This window comes from Musa acuminata, chromosome BXJ3-5 (assembly GCF_036884655.1).
Source record: "Musa acuminata AAA Group cultivar baxijiao chromosome BXJ3-5, Cavendish_Baxijiao_AAA, whole genome shotgun sequence".
In the NCBI taxonomy this organism is placed as follows: Eukaryota; Viridiplantae; Streptophyta; class Magnoliopsida; order Zingiberales; family Musaceae; genus Musa; species Musa acuminata.
Window position 1 is genome coordinate 2,451,360 of NC_088353.1, and position 17,014 is coordinate 2,468,373.

The 17,014-nt window shown below is 39.6% G+C and overlaps 3 protein-coding genes across 4 annotated transcripts; 2 read left to right on the plus strand and 1 right to left on the minus strand.

Moving 5' to 3' along the window:
- Positions 1 to 115: 115 nt before the first annotated feature.
- On the plus strand, positions 116 to 10,941 carry LOC135639064 (uncharacterized). 2 transcript variants are annotated; one of them, XM_065152805.1, is made up of 7 exons: positions 131 to 595; positions 698 to 799; positions 970 to 1,075; positions 1,494 to 1,609; positions 7,306 to 7,488; positions 8,900 to 9,042; positions 10,428 to 10,941. In XM_065152805.1, the coding sequence occupies exons 1-7, from the start codon at positions 471 to 473 to the stop codon at positions 10,607 to 10,609; spliced, it is 957 nt and encodes a 318-aa protein (XP_065008877.1). In that variant the 5' UTR covers positions 131 to 470; the 3' UTR covers positions 10,610 to 10,941. The 2 variants fall into 2 exon arrangements, with proteins under 2 accessions (XP_065008879.1, XP_065008877.1); XM_065152807.1 differs by lacking the exon at positions 7,306 to 7,488 and having other exon boundaries at positions 116 to 595.
- A 207-nt stretch (positions 10,942 to 11,148) lies between these two features.
- LOC135639066 (cinnamoyl-CoA reductase-like SNL6) lies at positions 11,149 to 13,233 on the minus strand. The gene is made up of 5 exons (XM_065152809.1): positions 13,018 to 13,233; positions 12,718 to 12,878; positions 12,366 to 12,554; positions 11,580 to 11,917; positions 11,149 to 11,485 (listed from the first exon to the last, which is right to left on the minus strand). Exons 1-5 carry the CDS (start codon positions 13,154 to 13,156, stop codon positions 11,377 to 11,379), a joined length of 936 nt encoding a protein of 311 aa, XP_065008881.1. The 5' UTR covers positions 13,157 to 13,233; the 3' UTR covers positions 11,149 to 11,376.
- Positions 13,234 to 15,534: 2,301 nt separating this feature from the next.
- LOC135637699 (uncharacterized) lies at positions 15,535 to 16,742 on the plus strand. The gene is made up of 3 exons (XM_065150422.1): positions 15,535 to 16,080; positions 16,181 to 16,353; positions 16,445 to 16,742. The coding sequence occupies exons 1-3, from the start codon at positions 15,604 to 15,606 to the stop codon at positions 16,542 to 16,544; spliced, it is 750 nt and encodes a 249-aa protein (XP_065006494.1). The 5' UTR covers positions 15,535 to 15,603; the 3' UTR covers positions 16,545 to 16,742.
- Positions 16,743 to 17,014: the final 272 nt, after the last annotated feature.

The following is a 17,014-nucleotide window of genomic DNA, read 5'->3' on the forward strand; positions in this document are numbered from 1 at the left end:
GAGAAGACAGTGTAGTAGTATGCTTAGATGCTGCAGTAACCAGTTTGTTGATTGCTCTCTGTAAGCATTTGGAAGATGTATAGTGGTGGTTGATCAACACAGGAATTTTGATGAGAGCCTGGAGATTCACATATAATCTTGATGGGCGCGTTAAAATCGGTGCTAAAATTATGGTGGGGCCTGCCAAACAAGTGCGTGCCCCCACTCATGTAGCCATTCAAGACTTGCCACATAACCAACCTTCTTCGGAGCCGCCCGATTCCTGAGGTAGGGGCTCCCTCGCGGAAAATTATGGTTGCTTTAGTGCTTTGCTTAGTTGCTACGCCATCGGCGTGAGGGGGTATATAGGCAACATTGGCACCGCGTCGAAAGGTAGCAGGCAGCACACTTGCGCTCCGCGAAACGATCCAAACCCCGATTCGCCGGAATCTCAAGGCCTTGGAATTCGGATCGTCGACGATCGCATCACCATGTGGTTGGAGATCCTCTGCGGCCTGGTCTTCTACAATTTCTTTCGGCAAATCATCAACGGCGAGGACGACTTCCCGGACATTGATACCTCCGATTCCGACGCCAGTTTCGCCGTCGCCGCCAGGTATGCCGGATCCCTTCCATAACTTCGTTACTCTAACACTAGGGTCTATCTAGGCCGCTGGAGTTTGATCTTTCATCACGCGGTGTTTTGAGGGTGTTGCAGATTGGAGAAGCTCTATGGTGGTAAGGCGTTCGTCGGGCTTCGGATTCCCGACGCTGATACCGGCACTCGGCAGCACATAGATGTCGTTCTTGTTACGAAGAGGTCCGTCCTCGATCGGTTTCTTTGCTGTTTCTTGATTTAAATCGGTTCCTTGCCATGAAGGAATTTCGTACTTCATGATGCATTTATGTTATTTTTGACGTACTCTTTTGTTGCTAGTTTTGTATACTTACAGTAAGGAGCGGAGCAATAACAGTAATCTATGATGTCAGGGAAGCAATGGTGGTGGCAGTCCGGAACTTTTCTGGTTTGGTGGCGATTGATGGGGGTGGGAACTGGGTTGACAAGAAGCACAAGTCTCAGACTCATCTAAATCCTGTAAGACATCCTTTCTGATGCCTTCAAATTTCTCTTGTTCAATATCAATGCTTCGTATGCCTTTTTTTACCATCTAAATTAATTTTTTGGGTTCTTTAGTTTAGTGCTGAGAATAAAACGATTCAACGAAATTTATGTACATATTTTTCTGTGTATTTTAAGTTTTGATACTTCTGTCATCAACTGTATCTATATGTGCATCTCGGATCATCCCCAATCAGCTGCAGTGTAAGCATATAACTCTGCCTTTTGGTTTTGTTTTCTTATTAAACATTGTGCACTTTTAATAGCACATTAAACAAACTTGTGAACATCATTGGACAAATATTAGAATGTTCTGATTAGTGATGGTTACTTGGCATCTTAATGGTTCCATCCTTTTGCTACTATTTAATATTTTAGCAACCATGTCATTCAGGTGATTGAAGTTAGCAGACAAGTAGCAGTTCTTGAATCATACTTGGAACAAAGAGGGTTGCTATTGCCCAAAGGACATGTAATTGGTCGAGTCATACTTCCAGATTCAATTTGCAGGTGTTGATAAAATGAATTTTTCGAGACTTACAGTATGATATGTGCTAATTCTGCAGTTAGAGTATATACCTTATATTGTGGATTTGTCTTTTTATGATCATCTTATATCACAAAAATGCTAGACTGGCTGATGTCCAAATATTTGAGGCAAAGCAATTTGCAGCTAAATGCTGGTGAAAGCAATCACCGCCCTTCCTCAATTTCATTTTTGAATTAGTTAAGGCCTATTAGAGATTGTTGGACTCTATTATCTTGTCACATTCTCCATCATCTATGGATTGATCCCTATTTTTCTTGAGATTGTTTATTTCTTTTCCATATCTTATATCCAATATCTGTTTACTTTGGCATAGATATTGATATAAGGCTTACTCTAGCACTTGGTCTTGGGAAATAGGAGATGATTTGATTATTGCTGATATGGTTAATATTATGCTAAATTGGTACACACAAGGACGTTAGATATAAGAAGGAATCGTATGGTAATAGGCTATTCACTGATCAATTAAACATTTACTTTCTTAAAATTTGAAATGCATGTGCCATTAAATTGGCTATTCAAGTTTAGGTGGATGACAAATTCAATGTGCTTTTATATCTTAAAAGCACGGATTGAAATTTTAAATGATACCACCTATATCGGGCAATACGTACCAGTCCGCCAGCAGACCAATACGCAGATAGTTTGCTACCGGGCGAAACGCTTGATATAGCCCCGTATCGGACGATATGGGGCTATATCAAATGGTAACGATCGAAATTTTTACCGTTACCGATCTGTAACAGTGTTTCAATAGTCAAATTGATCGTTGGAGTCTTTTCTCATGGGTTTTTAAATATATCCTCCCCCCTATTTCATTTCATTTCACTTTCACACACTCTTAAACTAAAACTTTTTTTTTTTTTCACTTTCTCTTATTCTCACATTTGCACTCTACTAAACTTTACAAAGCAACGATTTGTAATTGAATCGAGACTAATTTAGAAGGATTAAGAGAAAAAACTTTTTGATCAAGAGGTATGCATTCTTTTTCTTTAATTAGAGAGTAATTAAGATCTTTAATATTATGATTAGTGTGTTTAATATCAATTAATTCGAAATTAGACACATAATAAGTCAAATGTTTATATTTCATGTATATTAAATATTGAAAGATATTTATGATGGTAAAATATGTTTAATTTGGTTTTATTAAAGTTATTTAATATTATAATTAGTTATTTTAATGATGATTTAATCAAAATTTGATCGATTTTAGATCAATTCAATGTTTTTAATACTCATTAAGGTGTTTGACATGTTTATAATGTTGAAAGAGAAGTAATTAATAGGTAATTAACTATGTTAATCATGTGATTAGTGTATTTAATGATGATTTCATCATAATTTGATGTATATTGGATCAAAATTACGTATTTAATGTTTGTTTTATATGTTTCACATATTTATAATGGTAAAATAGGTTTAATTAGATTTTATTAAAGTTATTTAATATTTTTATTAGTCATTTTAATGATGATTTAATTAAAATTTGATCGATTTTAAGTCAATTCAATGCCTTTAATATCTATTAGGGTGTTTGACATGTTTATAGTATTGAAAGAGAAGTAATTAATAGGTAATTAACTATGTTAATCGTGTGATTAATGTATTTAATGATGATTTAATGTTACAATTTGTGGTTTTTGATCAATATTAGGTCAATTCAATATGTTTATAGTTTTATTTGATTTAAATTTGGTAGGATCATGACACCAAAGGAACAACCATAAGATGGGAACCGTTATTATTGGTAATATATTTATTGTGACTACACTGGAAAGATGGAAGGAATAACTTGAGTGAAGATGTATTTGGTCGGCAGGTATCCTGATGTTACAAAATGTAAGAAGGTTTCGACGGATATCCATAAATTATTTCAAAGCAGACTATAACAAACAAATGAAGATACATTAAAAAAGAAGATAAGAGTTGAGGAAGAATTCTATAGGGCTACGCAGAAACCAGTTTATGATCAGTATGACGGTCGCAACGATGAAGTCTACCCGGATCTCACAGCTGTCGTGCATCATTTGAGCATCAGTATATGATCAATAAAGCAATCAGGCATCGACGTCTTAACTCACAATTGGAGTATGGCAATGGTAGTGGAATCCAGAGGTCGGCTGGCATGAGGCAGTCAACTACTCCTTTTTAGTTATGCTGAACTAGTAGTATAAGACATAGCGGACTTTGTGGTTTTATGATAAGTCTTGGTAGGAGGTCTACACCAAATATTATTAATATTGATTCGTAAGCCTATCTCCCACAAATAGCGAAACAAACACGGATTGACGATGCATATACAAAAAAAAGCGAGATATTGGGAAGGCAATTTCAAAATAGTTCAATTTCCACATGATTCGAGCTAACATCGCCCAAGGTCCATATTATCATAGCATGGTCTCATCCAAGGTATACGGTTTTGAATGATACCGCTCGGTACGGGCGATATGTACCGGTAAGCGGATCGCTCGTTACCGGGCGATATTATATATATATATATATATATATATATATATACCGAACGGTATATCGCTCGGTATACAGTACCATACCAAGAGAATGTCGAAACTTCGGTACAGTATGATATTTCAATCCTTGGTCTCATCTATTCAAAATTTTGGCACGAGAATCCAACCTCCAACACCGAGGGAGATTCATGGCGTGTACTTAAATGAGAAGGTGGCAGAACTGAAGGATTGGATCAAATCCTTCAAGAGGCAATGAGACGAATATGGGGTGACACTAATGTGTGACAGTTGGACGAGAATAACAAGAATGAGTATTATCAACTTTCTTGTTTATTGCAATAGAAGGGTGGTATTTCATAAATCAGTTAATGCTTCTGAAAGATCCAAGATATAGACTATATTGAGATCTTGATAAACACCGTAGTAGAGGAAATTGGACCATAGTATATTGTCCTAATAGTAACCGACAATTGAGCGAATATCAAAGTCGGTTTGTAATTGATAGAAAAAAGAAAAATATTTGTGAGCTTGATGCGGTCAAGAAGTGTGTAACTCAAGCACAATCAATTACAAAGTTTATATATAATCATCATTGGGTCCACTCTTTAATGCAAAAGTATTTAAACGATGAGATACTCCGACCTGGAGTCACTCGGTTTGCTGTCAATTTCATTACATTAAAATCATTATAGCAAAAAATGCATAGCTTGAAGGCAATGGTCATCTCATAAGAGTGGTCTGATTCCAGATATTTGAGATTAAGCGATGGAAAGAAGATAGAAAGTTCATTCTTTCCTTAGATTTTGGGAGATCGCAGTTTAAATCATAAAAGGTGTGGAATTATATTATGTTGTTCTCCACAAGGTCGATATGGACTAGCGTCCACAGATGACGTATCTTAAATATATGCTGATTTCAGTAAGAGAGGAGGTCAGGAAAGCATTCAAAGTTGATTTTAAGGCTGACTAATATTTACGGATCATTAATCGTCAAACTGAAGTTCATATAGATCAATATATCCATAATGCAGGTAAATTCATATTCAAAATACTTTAATTTATTATTTATATAATAAAAAATCATACTAACAAAATTATGTCTTGCAACGTATTATCTAAACCTAATAATTCAATATCGATATGCTATCGGAACGCAAAATGATTTACTAATGACACTACGAAATGTTATATATCGACTCTTGCCAAACACTACTGATACAGTCGATGCTCTTATAGAAGGTCGATTATTTTGAGAAACTGTTGGTTCATTCTCCGACATTGTAGCTGTATCGTGTCGTTACACCATGGATCCTGGTGAGAAAAAGTTACATATATTGATTATCAATTATATTTGATGTTAATTATTTGTTATGCTAATAAAATCTTATTTATATCTTTTTGCAGTCGAGTGGTGGTTATAATTTGGAGATGATGCACCACATTTAAGAAAGGTTGTCGTTCATGTACTTTCACATACGACGACATCTAGTGGTTGCGAACGTAATTGGTCAATGTTTACATTGATTCACATGAAGATCCGCAACAAACTCTCGTATAGACAGTTAGAGAAACTGGTATATGTCCATTATAATATGCGACTAAGGTTGCAACGTGCCGAGCTGGATAAGGAGTCAAAGTAACTAAATATTGATCCCATCGACCTCCAATTCTACAACGAAGATTCAGAGCCGATGTTAGAGTGGGTCGAAGCGGCAGAGAACCAAGATGATCCTCTACTTGATAAGGTGGGAGATCCTCAACGTCCTTCGCGTTTTATCATAATCGGGATAATAGAAGAAGAGGAAGCACAACCCCAGCAGGTGGAAAATCCCCCTCGGTTACAATGTGACAAGAGTCAAACAACATCGAATTAAACTGCTCAAGGAACTACAGACACCCAACTATCACAGTTGTCTGTCCAGTGTGTAAAGGCAAAGGGGAAGGCAGTAGCATCAGTCGCATTGTTGGAAAGAATCGAGTTGGGCAATGAGAGACCTTCACAATCGCATTCAGCAACTTGCTCGGTCTAGAGACATGACAGCAACACAGACAACAGTGCCTTGACGGTTGATGGCGACGACGTTGGGCAGTCATTGACCTCATCTACACAACTTGAGGGTGGTGTATAGACCAAGGAGCGATATTTTACATATGCCACCCAAGATTCAGATCATGAAACTCAACAAGATACTGGTCAAGTTTATGCGCGGAAGGAGAAGGGGAAGGAGAAGTCAATGGATGAATTTGAGCAGATACGATAGAGCCTATGTGATGTAAACACAGAACAAAGCTCATCGTATTCACAGTCGTCATATTATGGAGAATCTTACGGCCAACAGTAGTACGGTGATAGTTGGTCATACTTCTCCGAGCAACAGTATAATACGGAGCAGCAGATCAGTAACAAAAGTAGAAGCTTTAACATTCACCAATACATGCATCAGGAGCTGCCTCGGATACCTGTGATTCATAATGATCAACCTACGATCATCACCACATTGATACACCAATGGCATACAGTATGTCAATACACTATGTCGTGTGATCAATTTTAGGATTGGGTCTAACAAACATATCATATTGATATGCAGATACATAGGATCAAGGATCTCGATCCACCACCCGTGGAGGTTGGTCGTTTATTTTGATGGTAGAATCAATAATCAAGTATATTTACATATGTGATTATTTAATTTATTTGAATCTTAAAGTTTATATTGTAATAAAATAATCTAACAATTCAAATGATTTTTCTGTAGATATTTCAATATTTATAAAAGGACAATCCGTAACAGTTTGAAATATGAACCTTGTACAAGGTTATTTCACAAAGCCCGAAAAAGATATGTGATGCTATTTTTATCTAATTTACATTGATTTTGTTAAATTTATACTATTACTATATTTATTTCTAACTTAAAAATCCTATCCTAACTTTTTTTTTCTATTTTTCAGATGTTTTTAGAAGATTTTATGCCTAAATTAGACATATCGCTCGGTATGCCCTGGCGTACCGCTCAATACACCGTACTGTACCATACCGAGCAAAGCTCGAAACTTCAGTACAGAACAAAATTTCAATCCTTGCTTAAAAGTAAAAGAATGGGAAACAAATACACTGAGTTTCTATATGTCACATTGTTTGCATTATCTCATCTTATGCATAGCTTGTATAACTTTTAGGCCTGCCTCCTCTATTTATTCCCACCCAGAAGTGATTTCTTCTCATGAATGGAAAGAGCTCAAGCCAGAATCAAGAGGTGGATTTTCTAACTGGATTAAAAGAGCAGTTGGCAAGAATGATATGCAAGATGGTTTCTATGAGAAGCTTCACTTTATCCTGAGTACATCACCAATGTGGGACCGGTACATTCTCAGATCATTCTGTATTATCTTTTTTTTTTTTTTAAAGAAAGAAAAACTTTAGTGATACTTTTTTTCATGGAAGCTTGTATTCAAGTAGGTAAAGAGAAAGTAGAAAAGAGAGTACATTGAAATCATGATTTTTTATTTCGGAGAAGATGAAATTAGCATAAGAGAAAGATTCAGAAGATAAGGAGAATATATGTGAAACCCATGAGAGTGATTGTATAAATTAACATTGTGAGAAAAGAAACCACCCATAATCATCCTTTTGTCAACAATTTTCTCAGATCTAGACCATTTGATCAATTTAATTTGTAAAATAGCTGCTCAATCTGTTATGTATACGTTTTGGACCACTGGACTTTATAACCTGCTCCACTTTGTGTGAGTCAAAAGGTTTGTTGCTGCATAAGCTATTTGTGGAGTGACTGTTGAGCATCTGTTCTTCAAAGGAAAAGGAATCCTTAGAAAGAAAGAAATGATTATTCAAAATAATGCAAAGTTGTTAAGAGTTCTGTCTTAAAATCAAGGAAAGACATACATGCCTCAAATATGCCTTGATACATCTCCTTTATCTTGCACCTCATATAACTGTTGTTATATTTGCCTCCATGCACCAAATTGAGGCCTCCAACTGTCAGCATCTACACCCTGTCCCTTGCCTCTCTTCTACTGCTAATCACCAAGTGCCAACATCTATGCCCAACTGTCATCATCATTGTCAGGATGCTCTTTCTACTACCTAGTTGATAGAATATATGACATACAGGGCACTGGTACAGATGACAGAAATTGGACGATTCAATGTGGTGGAGGTTTTAGTATTTCAAAGACAAAGTAAAACACTAAACTAGGAGTGACAGATCCAAAACTGTAGAAAAGTATAGTTGCAACCTTACAGCATGTTGGTATAGTATAGAAAATTTGATGGCTTGCCTGATTTTGATTGTTCATGTCACATATGCCTACTAAACTTGGCCCACGGTATCAAGAGGTATAATTGAATTGAAGCACATCTGTTAAAGAACTTGATCAAGTTTCATATGTTTGATCCTTTGCTTTATCACGAGCATATTTGTACAATAACTTTATATTTTTGGACTGCATTTTGCATTCTCGGTTCACTTTACTGATTTTTTAATTTTTTAGTTAAAATATAACCCAAATCATTAGATGGTCATCAGATGGTTCTTTCGTATTTATCTACCACATTTAATATATCTGCTCAACATGCTACAGCTTATTTGAAGTCCAGTGTATTTGTCATAGCCAGCTCTGTTTCTGCCAAGCACTTATCCTTTGTTGTAACGTTGCCTCCTATTTGAACTCTAATGCATTTGTTTACATGTATAACATTGATGCTTGAAACGTTAAAAGAAATCTAATTGTTTCTTATGCAATTCTTTTGCAGCTTAGAACTTAAAAGCAACAGAAATATTCTTGGTGAGTTCCTTAAGTTCAAGGGATGTCAACATGACATGCAAGCTTTGAAAAATGTGAAGAGATCAAAAGTTGGTCGATTCATCGTCCAAAAGCCATCTATCTTAGGTTTAGGTAATTTATAGACTATCTTATCTATTTTATTCGTAATGCTTTGAAGAACAAGAATTTACATAATGCTTGAAAGTTAAAGTTATTATTATTGTTGTTGTTGTTTTGTTGTTGTTGTTATTATTATTGTCATTTCTATCAAAATTTGTGGTGATTTATGTAGTCAACGACATTGTGATGAGTGTAGATTGCAGCCATTTGTATCATTAGTAATTTGTAGACAAAGTATGATATGCATAGAACATATATCTAACAGTGATGATCATTTAGAATATTCATGGAAAGGTCCAAAGATAGCCGGATTACATCACCCATAGACTTGATTTTTTCTTCAAACCATTTGGAAGGGTTCCACATACTTTAAATCTCGCCTTGGGGGCATGGATTTTTGGTGCCTCTTGTATATTAAGCTCTAGTACTATGAATTTAATTTATATTACTAGAATGATTAAACATGCCTTAAGAAATATATAAGTTTCCCCTGTGGCTTGAACCCATCAATCAGTTTTATCCCTGTATGAAACATTTGGAACACTTCCAGGTAATTCTCATCCCTCTAGTTCTCCCCAAGGGTTCTATAATTGGTGTCCCTCGTAAAGTGGGCTCTTGTATCTCCATAACTATCATTGAGTTTAAAATAATTAGTATAACTTATGGAAGGTAAAAAGACAGGATATCGATCCTCTAAGACTTGGACAATCAGGATTCGAGTCACAGATATAGCCTTACTTGAACCTTCCCAACACTATTGTCAACAGTCTCATGAAACAAGGACATGAATATAGTTCCTTGTAGCTTCATACCATACCTGTTTATAGATTCAGCAGCTTCAAAAAATAAAAATTAGTAATTCATACAATCATGATGATTATGCTAAAATATCTAAAAAGTAGACTAGGAAAGATATTTTAAAAAGAAGGTTTTTCTTTTTTAATGTCAGAGACCAATTTTTGTCTTGAGATGTGATTTTTTTTTTTTTTATTCGAAGCCTGAAAACTTGGTTGCAGGCTGACCCACTGAGCCCGGCAAGTTTTCAGGTTTGCAGAAAACTTAGTTTATTACTCTCAACACCAATTTTCCCTATAGAAATATGTAAATTTGAATGAATATAAAAATATTTTCACATTTCACTACAATGGAGACTTGGCTATTTTGTTGCACAAAGACACTAAATTGCTTTGAATTGCTAGAAATTGTATTAGGCCAGAATATATATATATATATATATATATATATATATATATATATATATATATATATATATATATATATATATATATATATTTATTTATTTATTTATTTATATATATGTAATATACTAACCTGAACATAGATATATTATTATGCCATCCTTCTTATCTTCAATCATTATCGAAATGCAAATGCAGGTAGCTCAAGGCTTCAGTTACTATGTATTCAGCGTGATTATCAAAGCGAAGATGCTTTGTCTGATGAATGCAAGGAGATTGCTGTGGAGCCAAGCACAGAGGTCCTATTCCAGCCACTGAACTCCAACAAACTTAAGAAGTTGAAGCTTTCAAGCATTGTACGTGCAACTCTCAGTGGGTAGGCCTGCACATATGTTAATTGCAAGCACTCTGTGTTGAGTTCAGAGTTCAATCCCCTAATAGTTGCAAATCTAAGTATAATGGTCATTGGTTGTATGTACATAAAACAACTTTAGTTGCTCCACCCTTGTTCGAAAACAAAAGTAAATTACAATGTAGTTCAATCTGTTTACTTTTTTTCTTCCGAAATAGACACTGTAATTAAGCGAGATCCCGGATCAAACTGTGTCTGTTAGCAGCAAAAGGTCATGCCACAAGTTTATGCTCGTTTTGGAGAATTCTTGTGTAGTTTGAAACCACGGCTGATCAGCTCTAGTTTTACTTTTGAAATCTCTGGAATTGCCTTCTTTGTGGTTGATCATGACTCGCCTCTTTTTCTTCTAGTTAATTTGAAGTCAGGTTTAGCTTTTATGTGACCAGGCATTTGTCTGAATTAGATTTGCAAAAGTGATGCGTGTCTTCCTTGTTCTTACTTTTTTTCTGAGAAATACATGTGATTCGAATGCTATGTTAAGCAATAATATAGGATAACTCGGAGAAATTCTCAAAGCCCATTCTTTCTTGTAATAAATCATCTTTCGACATCGAGATTCTTTTTTTATTGTAGCTATTAACAATTATTTGGACACATAATTCAGCTGCGGATATTTGACTTGGTAGTTTGATGCACATTTGGATGAAGGGCTGTCTCCCCTTCTTTACTTGATGTGATATGCTAAGCGTATCATACTTTATGGTAACTTAGTATATAATCTCCCGATAGCTACCATTACATGGAGGGATCATTTTCCTCCACGTGTCTTCCAGCATAAAAGCTCACCATCAGCTTACTAAGCTTCTTGTTCTGGATCCGCTGTTCGATCACCCTCAGCTCATCACTGCAATCAAAGACGAACACCATGATTATCAGCACGCCAGTCAAAGCATATAACTGATCGTGATATTTACAAGAACGCCACGGCAGGGTCCAACCTCTGTGGTGGTGCGCAGGAGCTGTTAGGGGACAGCATGCGGGCCAGCTTGACGGCGTCTTGGGGGCGGCACACTGCGTCGCCGAAGCAGATGTAACGGCCGTAAGCCGAGGGGCTCTCGTAGACAGCGACGTGAGCGTCGACCAGGAGCTGCACGTCGACAGTGACCAGGACGCCGTCCTCGTACATCTCGGCCGCTCCCTTCAGGTACGGGTTGGTGACGGAGAGCTGAGGCCCCGTCGGAAGGGCGGCGTTGACGGAGATCATCTCCACACCCCGGTCCATCGCTAGCGCCCAAGCCGTCTTCTCCGCCAACGTCTTCCCCAGGGCGTGCCACAGCTGCGGTTTTGGTCTACGTTAAATCTCTTCTCTCTCCATAAAAAAGACTTAATAGGAGACTTACGTAAGTCTACTATGTACTGACTTGTAGATAGATTTATAGTCTCTTGCAAGTAATAAAAAGGACCAGAAGAACAAAAAATCTTTGTTGAATTTGATAGTGACAAATTGCATTAAAGTCATGTTAGTATGTATGTATGTATGTACGTACGGGACACAGATGAGAGATCCAAACCACTGAATCTCACATACATCATACTAAGATTTAATTATAAAGTATACTATAATCTAAAATATTTTATGTTCACCAAAATTAGGACACAACAAATGATATCATATAACTTTCAAGTACTATAATACATATAAAATATTCTCCAAATTCGGTAAATGGTTTGTGTGTGTGTGTGTGTGCGCGCGCTAAACTAAGCATCAGTGTTTGGATATATACCTTGAATCCTCTGCAAAAGTTGGGCTCGCTCCAGTCCCTCTCGTCCACGGTTGCCGTCGATCTGCGTTCCTCCTTCCAGATAACTGCAGTCACCGATGACGTGAAGACGACCCTCTCCATGGTCTCAGTTTGTGCACACGCTTCCAACACGTTGTGCGCAGCTCTCACCTCCACTTCCACCATGCACTCCTGCATCTCACTGGCTCTAAGTTTGGTAGCAGTCAATTGTATCATGAAATAGACCAACACGCCAGTACTGCTGCTGGCAGACTCCGTATCATTTTTTGTGAGATCATGAGTGCAAGATTAACCCTCTAAGCAAAAGAGACGAAGTAATCCGATCAGCTCTTACGTCGTAGGGTTGATCATGAGGCGGTTCGAAAACGTAGAAAAGACCCCAGCAGCCCTTCATGGCGTCCACCAGGCTTTGGTAGTCGAAGGGATCTGCTCTGAAGCACCTGAGCTGCTGCTTGTTTTCGCCTGACTGCAGCCTCCTCAAATCGTTGAGTTTCCCTAGTGCATCCATCCATCATCAAATTTCAGCAACACTGGGTTTAGTTCTAAGTCCGATGTGCACAAGAGCTAAGGTTGCAGAATGCAGTCGGCAATCATCCATGACAAAGAGATGCATGAAGGAGATCAGGAACGGAACCATGGGACGACGCGTAAGCCGTGGCGTGAACAGTGTAACCTCTACGCAGGAGCGCTTCGACGAGGGACGCACCGAGACGGCATGACGCGTCCATCACGCAGACCGTCTTCGGGTCACGGTGGACGAAAGCCGGCGCCATCGGAGAAGGGAGAATCTAGAGAGAGAGAGAGAGAGAGATGGAGGAGGCAGGGAGAGAAGTGGTGAGGGGAGGCTGCATTTAAAATGGGACAGTGGGCAGAAGAGAGTTGGCATTGAAAGGGCGGGGGAGGGGGGGCGGTGGCTGAAAGAGAAGTGGGTGGTTGTTGGTCTTTAAGGTGAAGTAGAGAGATGGGAGCATGCACATTGATGGAGGAGGAGTAGGACACGGAGACGGATCTCATCAGCCTTCTAACAGAGACTGCCAACCGCTCCAAAATGAAGTAACATGGGACGCATGTGGTGGAGAAGAAACACGAGAAACGTAAATGCAAAAAGCTAACTTTATGACGACGAAGTAGGAAGACGATAGAGGACGTGAGAGAGAGAGAGAGAGAGAGAGAGAGAGAGAGGCAAAGATGAAGCGTCCACAATGTCTGCTTTGGAGAAATATGGACACGCTTGGGCGGTCGACCGCTGCTTGGCTTGGACGAGCCATGGCGTCGGTCCCTTCTACGCCTTCGCTTCCACGCCATCCATAGTGTTGAGAGCGCAGGCAGTTCCTTGGTCTCTCTTTCACACGCGTAGATAAAGGAAGCGACTTCAAACGAGGGAATTAGATACGGATGGGGGTGGAAAAATCGATGAGATATATTGATCCATATGAAAGAAAAATTGGATCTATTAGAGAGATAAAAAGATCTGTATATATTTCTTAGCAAAAAAAAATATATCAACTATGACAGATTCCGCTATAGTATTCTTACTAATATTGAAGATGTGGAGATCATACAAAAGCAATCTTCTACGATATGGATCATATTGATTTTGTTACAGTATATAATTTTGCTACATTAGATGATATTATTTTCATTGGAAGTATCAAAGTATTTTAATCTCTCTATGAAAATAAAATCATAAAGCAGATCCTCAAATGTTTAGAAGATGTTGATATGAAGATCATCATTATTTAAGATGAAGTTATAAAACTTGATAAATATTCTATGATAAAGAAATTATATATCTATGTAGATAATTGATTTTATATTTGGACATTGATTCAAGAAATCTGACAAAATTGGTTCTAAACGAATTAAAGTCTCCTCACTTCCTTCGTCAACTCAGTCAGTCCACCACTAATTCAACTCAAGTTCTTGTCACATTTCGACTTTGTCTCCACAGTCTCCAACCTCGAATTAATCCTATCAGCACCACATTTAGATCGAATGTTATCTATCTACCTCATTTCGATACTGATTATAATCAAAAACTTAAGTTTCTAAGTTATAAGCCAAACAAACATATTATATGTAATCGAGATTATTCACCATAATATATATATATATAATACCTTTGTCTACCTCATCTTAAGTCTTCCAACTCGATGAACATTCATTCGATCATCAAATATCACACAATCGACAAGGTCCGGAAGCGCTGCTGCAGGCCACAAGTTCAAGTGCATCTACTCCTGCCATAGCTTTCGCAGGACTACATGCACATTCACAGCAACAGAGAAGGAAGGAAGGAAGAAAGAAAGACAAAAGAGCATCTCGTCCAGACGCAGCAAAGATTGACATGCGTTCTCCAACTGGACCTGACTGAGTGGGCCGGTCGTTTACATGCACACCGGAATGTCGACACATTCATTCTCTCACAATCCAACCCCAAATAGGCTTACTACAAGTCTCGAATCGATGCAGGGACTATGAAACCGGGAAGGAGCCATGATGGTTTTCCTTCGGCAGAGCCTGTTGTTTCGGAGGATTCCGGGTTCTCATCGGCAGAACGATGATGGTCACCGGGCTTTTGTTCTCTCTCTCTCTCTCTCTCTCTCTCCCATAAAAAGGAAAGGGTAAAATACCACCACCACCATTCCCCCGGTTTCTGCAAGCAGTAGCACCCAGTTTGAAGCATATTTCCAAGGATTTGGCCCTGTTTCCTATTTTGATCAAGTACTAAATGTTTGATTGCTAAATTCTATGGGCGTCATTGGGAAGATCCCATGGTGTTTTACATGAACATCAGAAGAGACACACAAAGCCTGCATTCCAAATCTCTGTGCCTTTCGAACCTGGAAATCCAACAACACGCGATAGCTGTAGGTGATTAATCTCGACTCCACTTTGCTTTTACCCACCCAAAATTGGGACAATAACAAGAAAAGTCCCCCACGTGGCTATTCCTGCGCCGTCCCCCTCGTGCGTACCCCCCGTGCCCCTCACCGCCTTCGTGTCGTCTACCTCCACGTGTCCCCGTCCTTGTAACGTCCCCCAAGCAAAAGGCTTTCTTGTGTCACGTGGGAGGCCGTCACGCGCGTCCGCCACGCACTCGCCGGTACCCGTGACGCCGTCAAGTGATGGGTATAAAGCAGAGGCTTCGGCCTCCAGTAGGTTCAGTCGACGAGAAGACCAGGCATCCTACAGACCGAGTGAGCTCTCATTGACGGCAATGACAGCAGCGATCCTAACCCGTTCCTGCTCGTTCCTTGGCGAGCCGGGGAGATATGGGGATTCCGCCGCCGGGATATCGTTCCTTCGGCGGAACCGGAGCGGCTTGCTGCTGCAGCCGCGATCCCGGTGCGCTGCCGCGCTCCACTATGAAGCAGAGGTGGGGAGGGAGGGGCGCCTCCTTCGGCGAGCCAGGTCGGAGGGCGACCTCATTCCATCGAACCGCCCGGGGCAGGTGGATTTACAGGCGAACCGGTTCGATATCGGAGTCGCGGTTCCGGCGATTCCGCAGGTGGAGCAAGTGGTGTGTTCCGGCGGGGGGATTGGCAAGGGGAGGAAGGTCGGCGGGGGGAGGGGCGGCGGCGGAGGCGGCGATCAGAACCACAACAGGAGGATTGCAGAGCATTACCAGCGGATGCTACGGTCCGACCCTTCGAGCGCGCTTCTCTTGAGGAACTATGGAAGATTCCTGCATGAGGTGAGTGGCTGAGATTCCAATTTTACGCCACTTCGAGGTCGCACTTTTAGCGCGGGTAACAAAAGCTGAGCTTTTTGCTCCGTTCACTTCGTCTGCAAAGGTGGAAGGAGATGCAAAGGGTGCGGAAGAGTACTACGGGCGGGCGATTCTGGCGAGCCCAGGCGACGGCGAGGTGCTGTCGCTCTACGGCAAGCTGGTGTGGGAGACTCACAGAGACGGGGAGAGGGCCGAAGCCTACTTCGAGCGCGCCGTCGAAGCCTCCCCCGACGACTGGTACGCTTCCTTCTTCCCTTCACCCCCAAATAAACCCATCTCTCCACCTGAACCATTTGATCTTATGGCATATGTGGCTGTGTGCTTGTAGCTTCGTGCTGGGCTCTTACGCGCATTTCTTGTGGGACGCCGAGGAGGAGGAAGAGAAGGGGACGATGCAGGTATCGTCACCGCTGGCGGAAGCTTTTTGATGCGGTCTGACTCGATCTGAGAATAGGACGTACATAGGCGGTCAGTAGTCGGGAAGAGTCGGAAGGTGTAGGAGAGGACAGTTGCTGATGTGTTTGCAGTTGCTTTTTGTCTTCTTTCCTTTTTCGCTTCTGTTGTATCCTTTGCGGTGAATGTCTATATAGTTGTGAGCGTGCAGTACACGAGCATCTTCTGCGTTATGTGACCAAGATGTCTAAGCAACGTGCATATTGAGAGATACTCTTAAAGCTAATCCTTTGTTTTAATGCAATACAGAGGTATCATCCATCATTCAACTTCTAAGGCTTGAATGATCAACCGAAACCAAATGCTAAGTTTCTTGTTTCGTAGTTTGCTAGAGCAAGTACTAAAAAAAAAAACTTGGTATGAAGAGTGCCTTCAAAATGATTAATTATAAATTATTTCATGTAATTAATTATCTTTAATATTTCGATCTTTAAATTTTAAAAAT

What these genes read in the sequence shown, in the direction of transcription:
- LOC135639066 (XM_065152809.1), bottom strand. Translation starts at nt 13,156, where the DNA reads ATGGCGCCGGCTTTCGTCCACCGTGACCCGAAGACGGTCTGCGTGATG. An exon ending in GGCTTACGCGTCGTCCCATG is followed by an intron (nt 12,879 to 13,017) that starts GTTCCGTTCCTG and finishes TGGATGCACTAG; the next exon opens with GGAAACTCAACGATTTGAGG. An exon ending in TCCTGCGCACCACCACAGAG is followed by an intron (nt 11,486 to 11,579) that starts GTTGGACCCTGC and finishes CTTTGATTGCAG; the next exon opens with TGATGAGCTGAGGGTGATCG.
- LOC135639064 (XM_065152805.1), top strand. Translation starts at nt 471, where the DNA reads ATGTGGTTGGAGATCCTCTGCGGCCTGGTCTTCTACAATTTCTTTCGG. An exon ending in GTCGTTCTTGTTACGAAGAG is followed by an intron (nt 800 to 969) that starts GTCCGTCCTCGA and finishes CTATGATGTCAG; the next exon opens with GGAAGCAATGGTGGTGGCAG. An exon ending in CTTCCAGATTCAATTTGCAG is followed by an intron (nt 1,610 to 7,305) that starts GTGTTGATAAAA and finishes TATAACTTTTAG; the next exon opens with GCCTGCCTCCTCTATTTATT.
- LOC135637699 (XM_065150422.1), top strand. Translation starts at nt 15,604, where the DNA reads ATGACAGCAGCGATCCTAACCCGTTCCTGCTCGTTCCTTGGCGAGCCG. An exon ending in ATGGAAGATTCCTGCATGAG is followed by an intron (nt 16,081 to 16,180) that starts GTGAGTGGCTGA and finishes TCGTCTGCAAAG; the next exon opens with GTGGAAGGAGATGCAAAGGG. An exon ending in GAAGCCTCCCCCGACGACTG is followed by an intron (nt 16,354 to 16,444) that starts GTACGCTTCCTT and finishes GTGTGCTTGTAG; the next exon opens with CTTCGTGCTGGGCTCTTACG.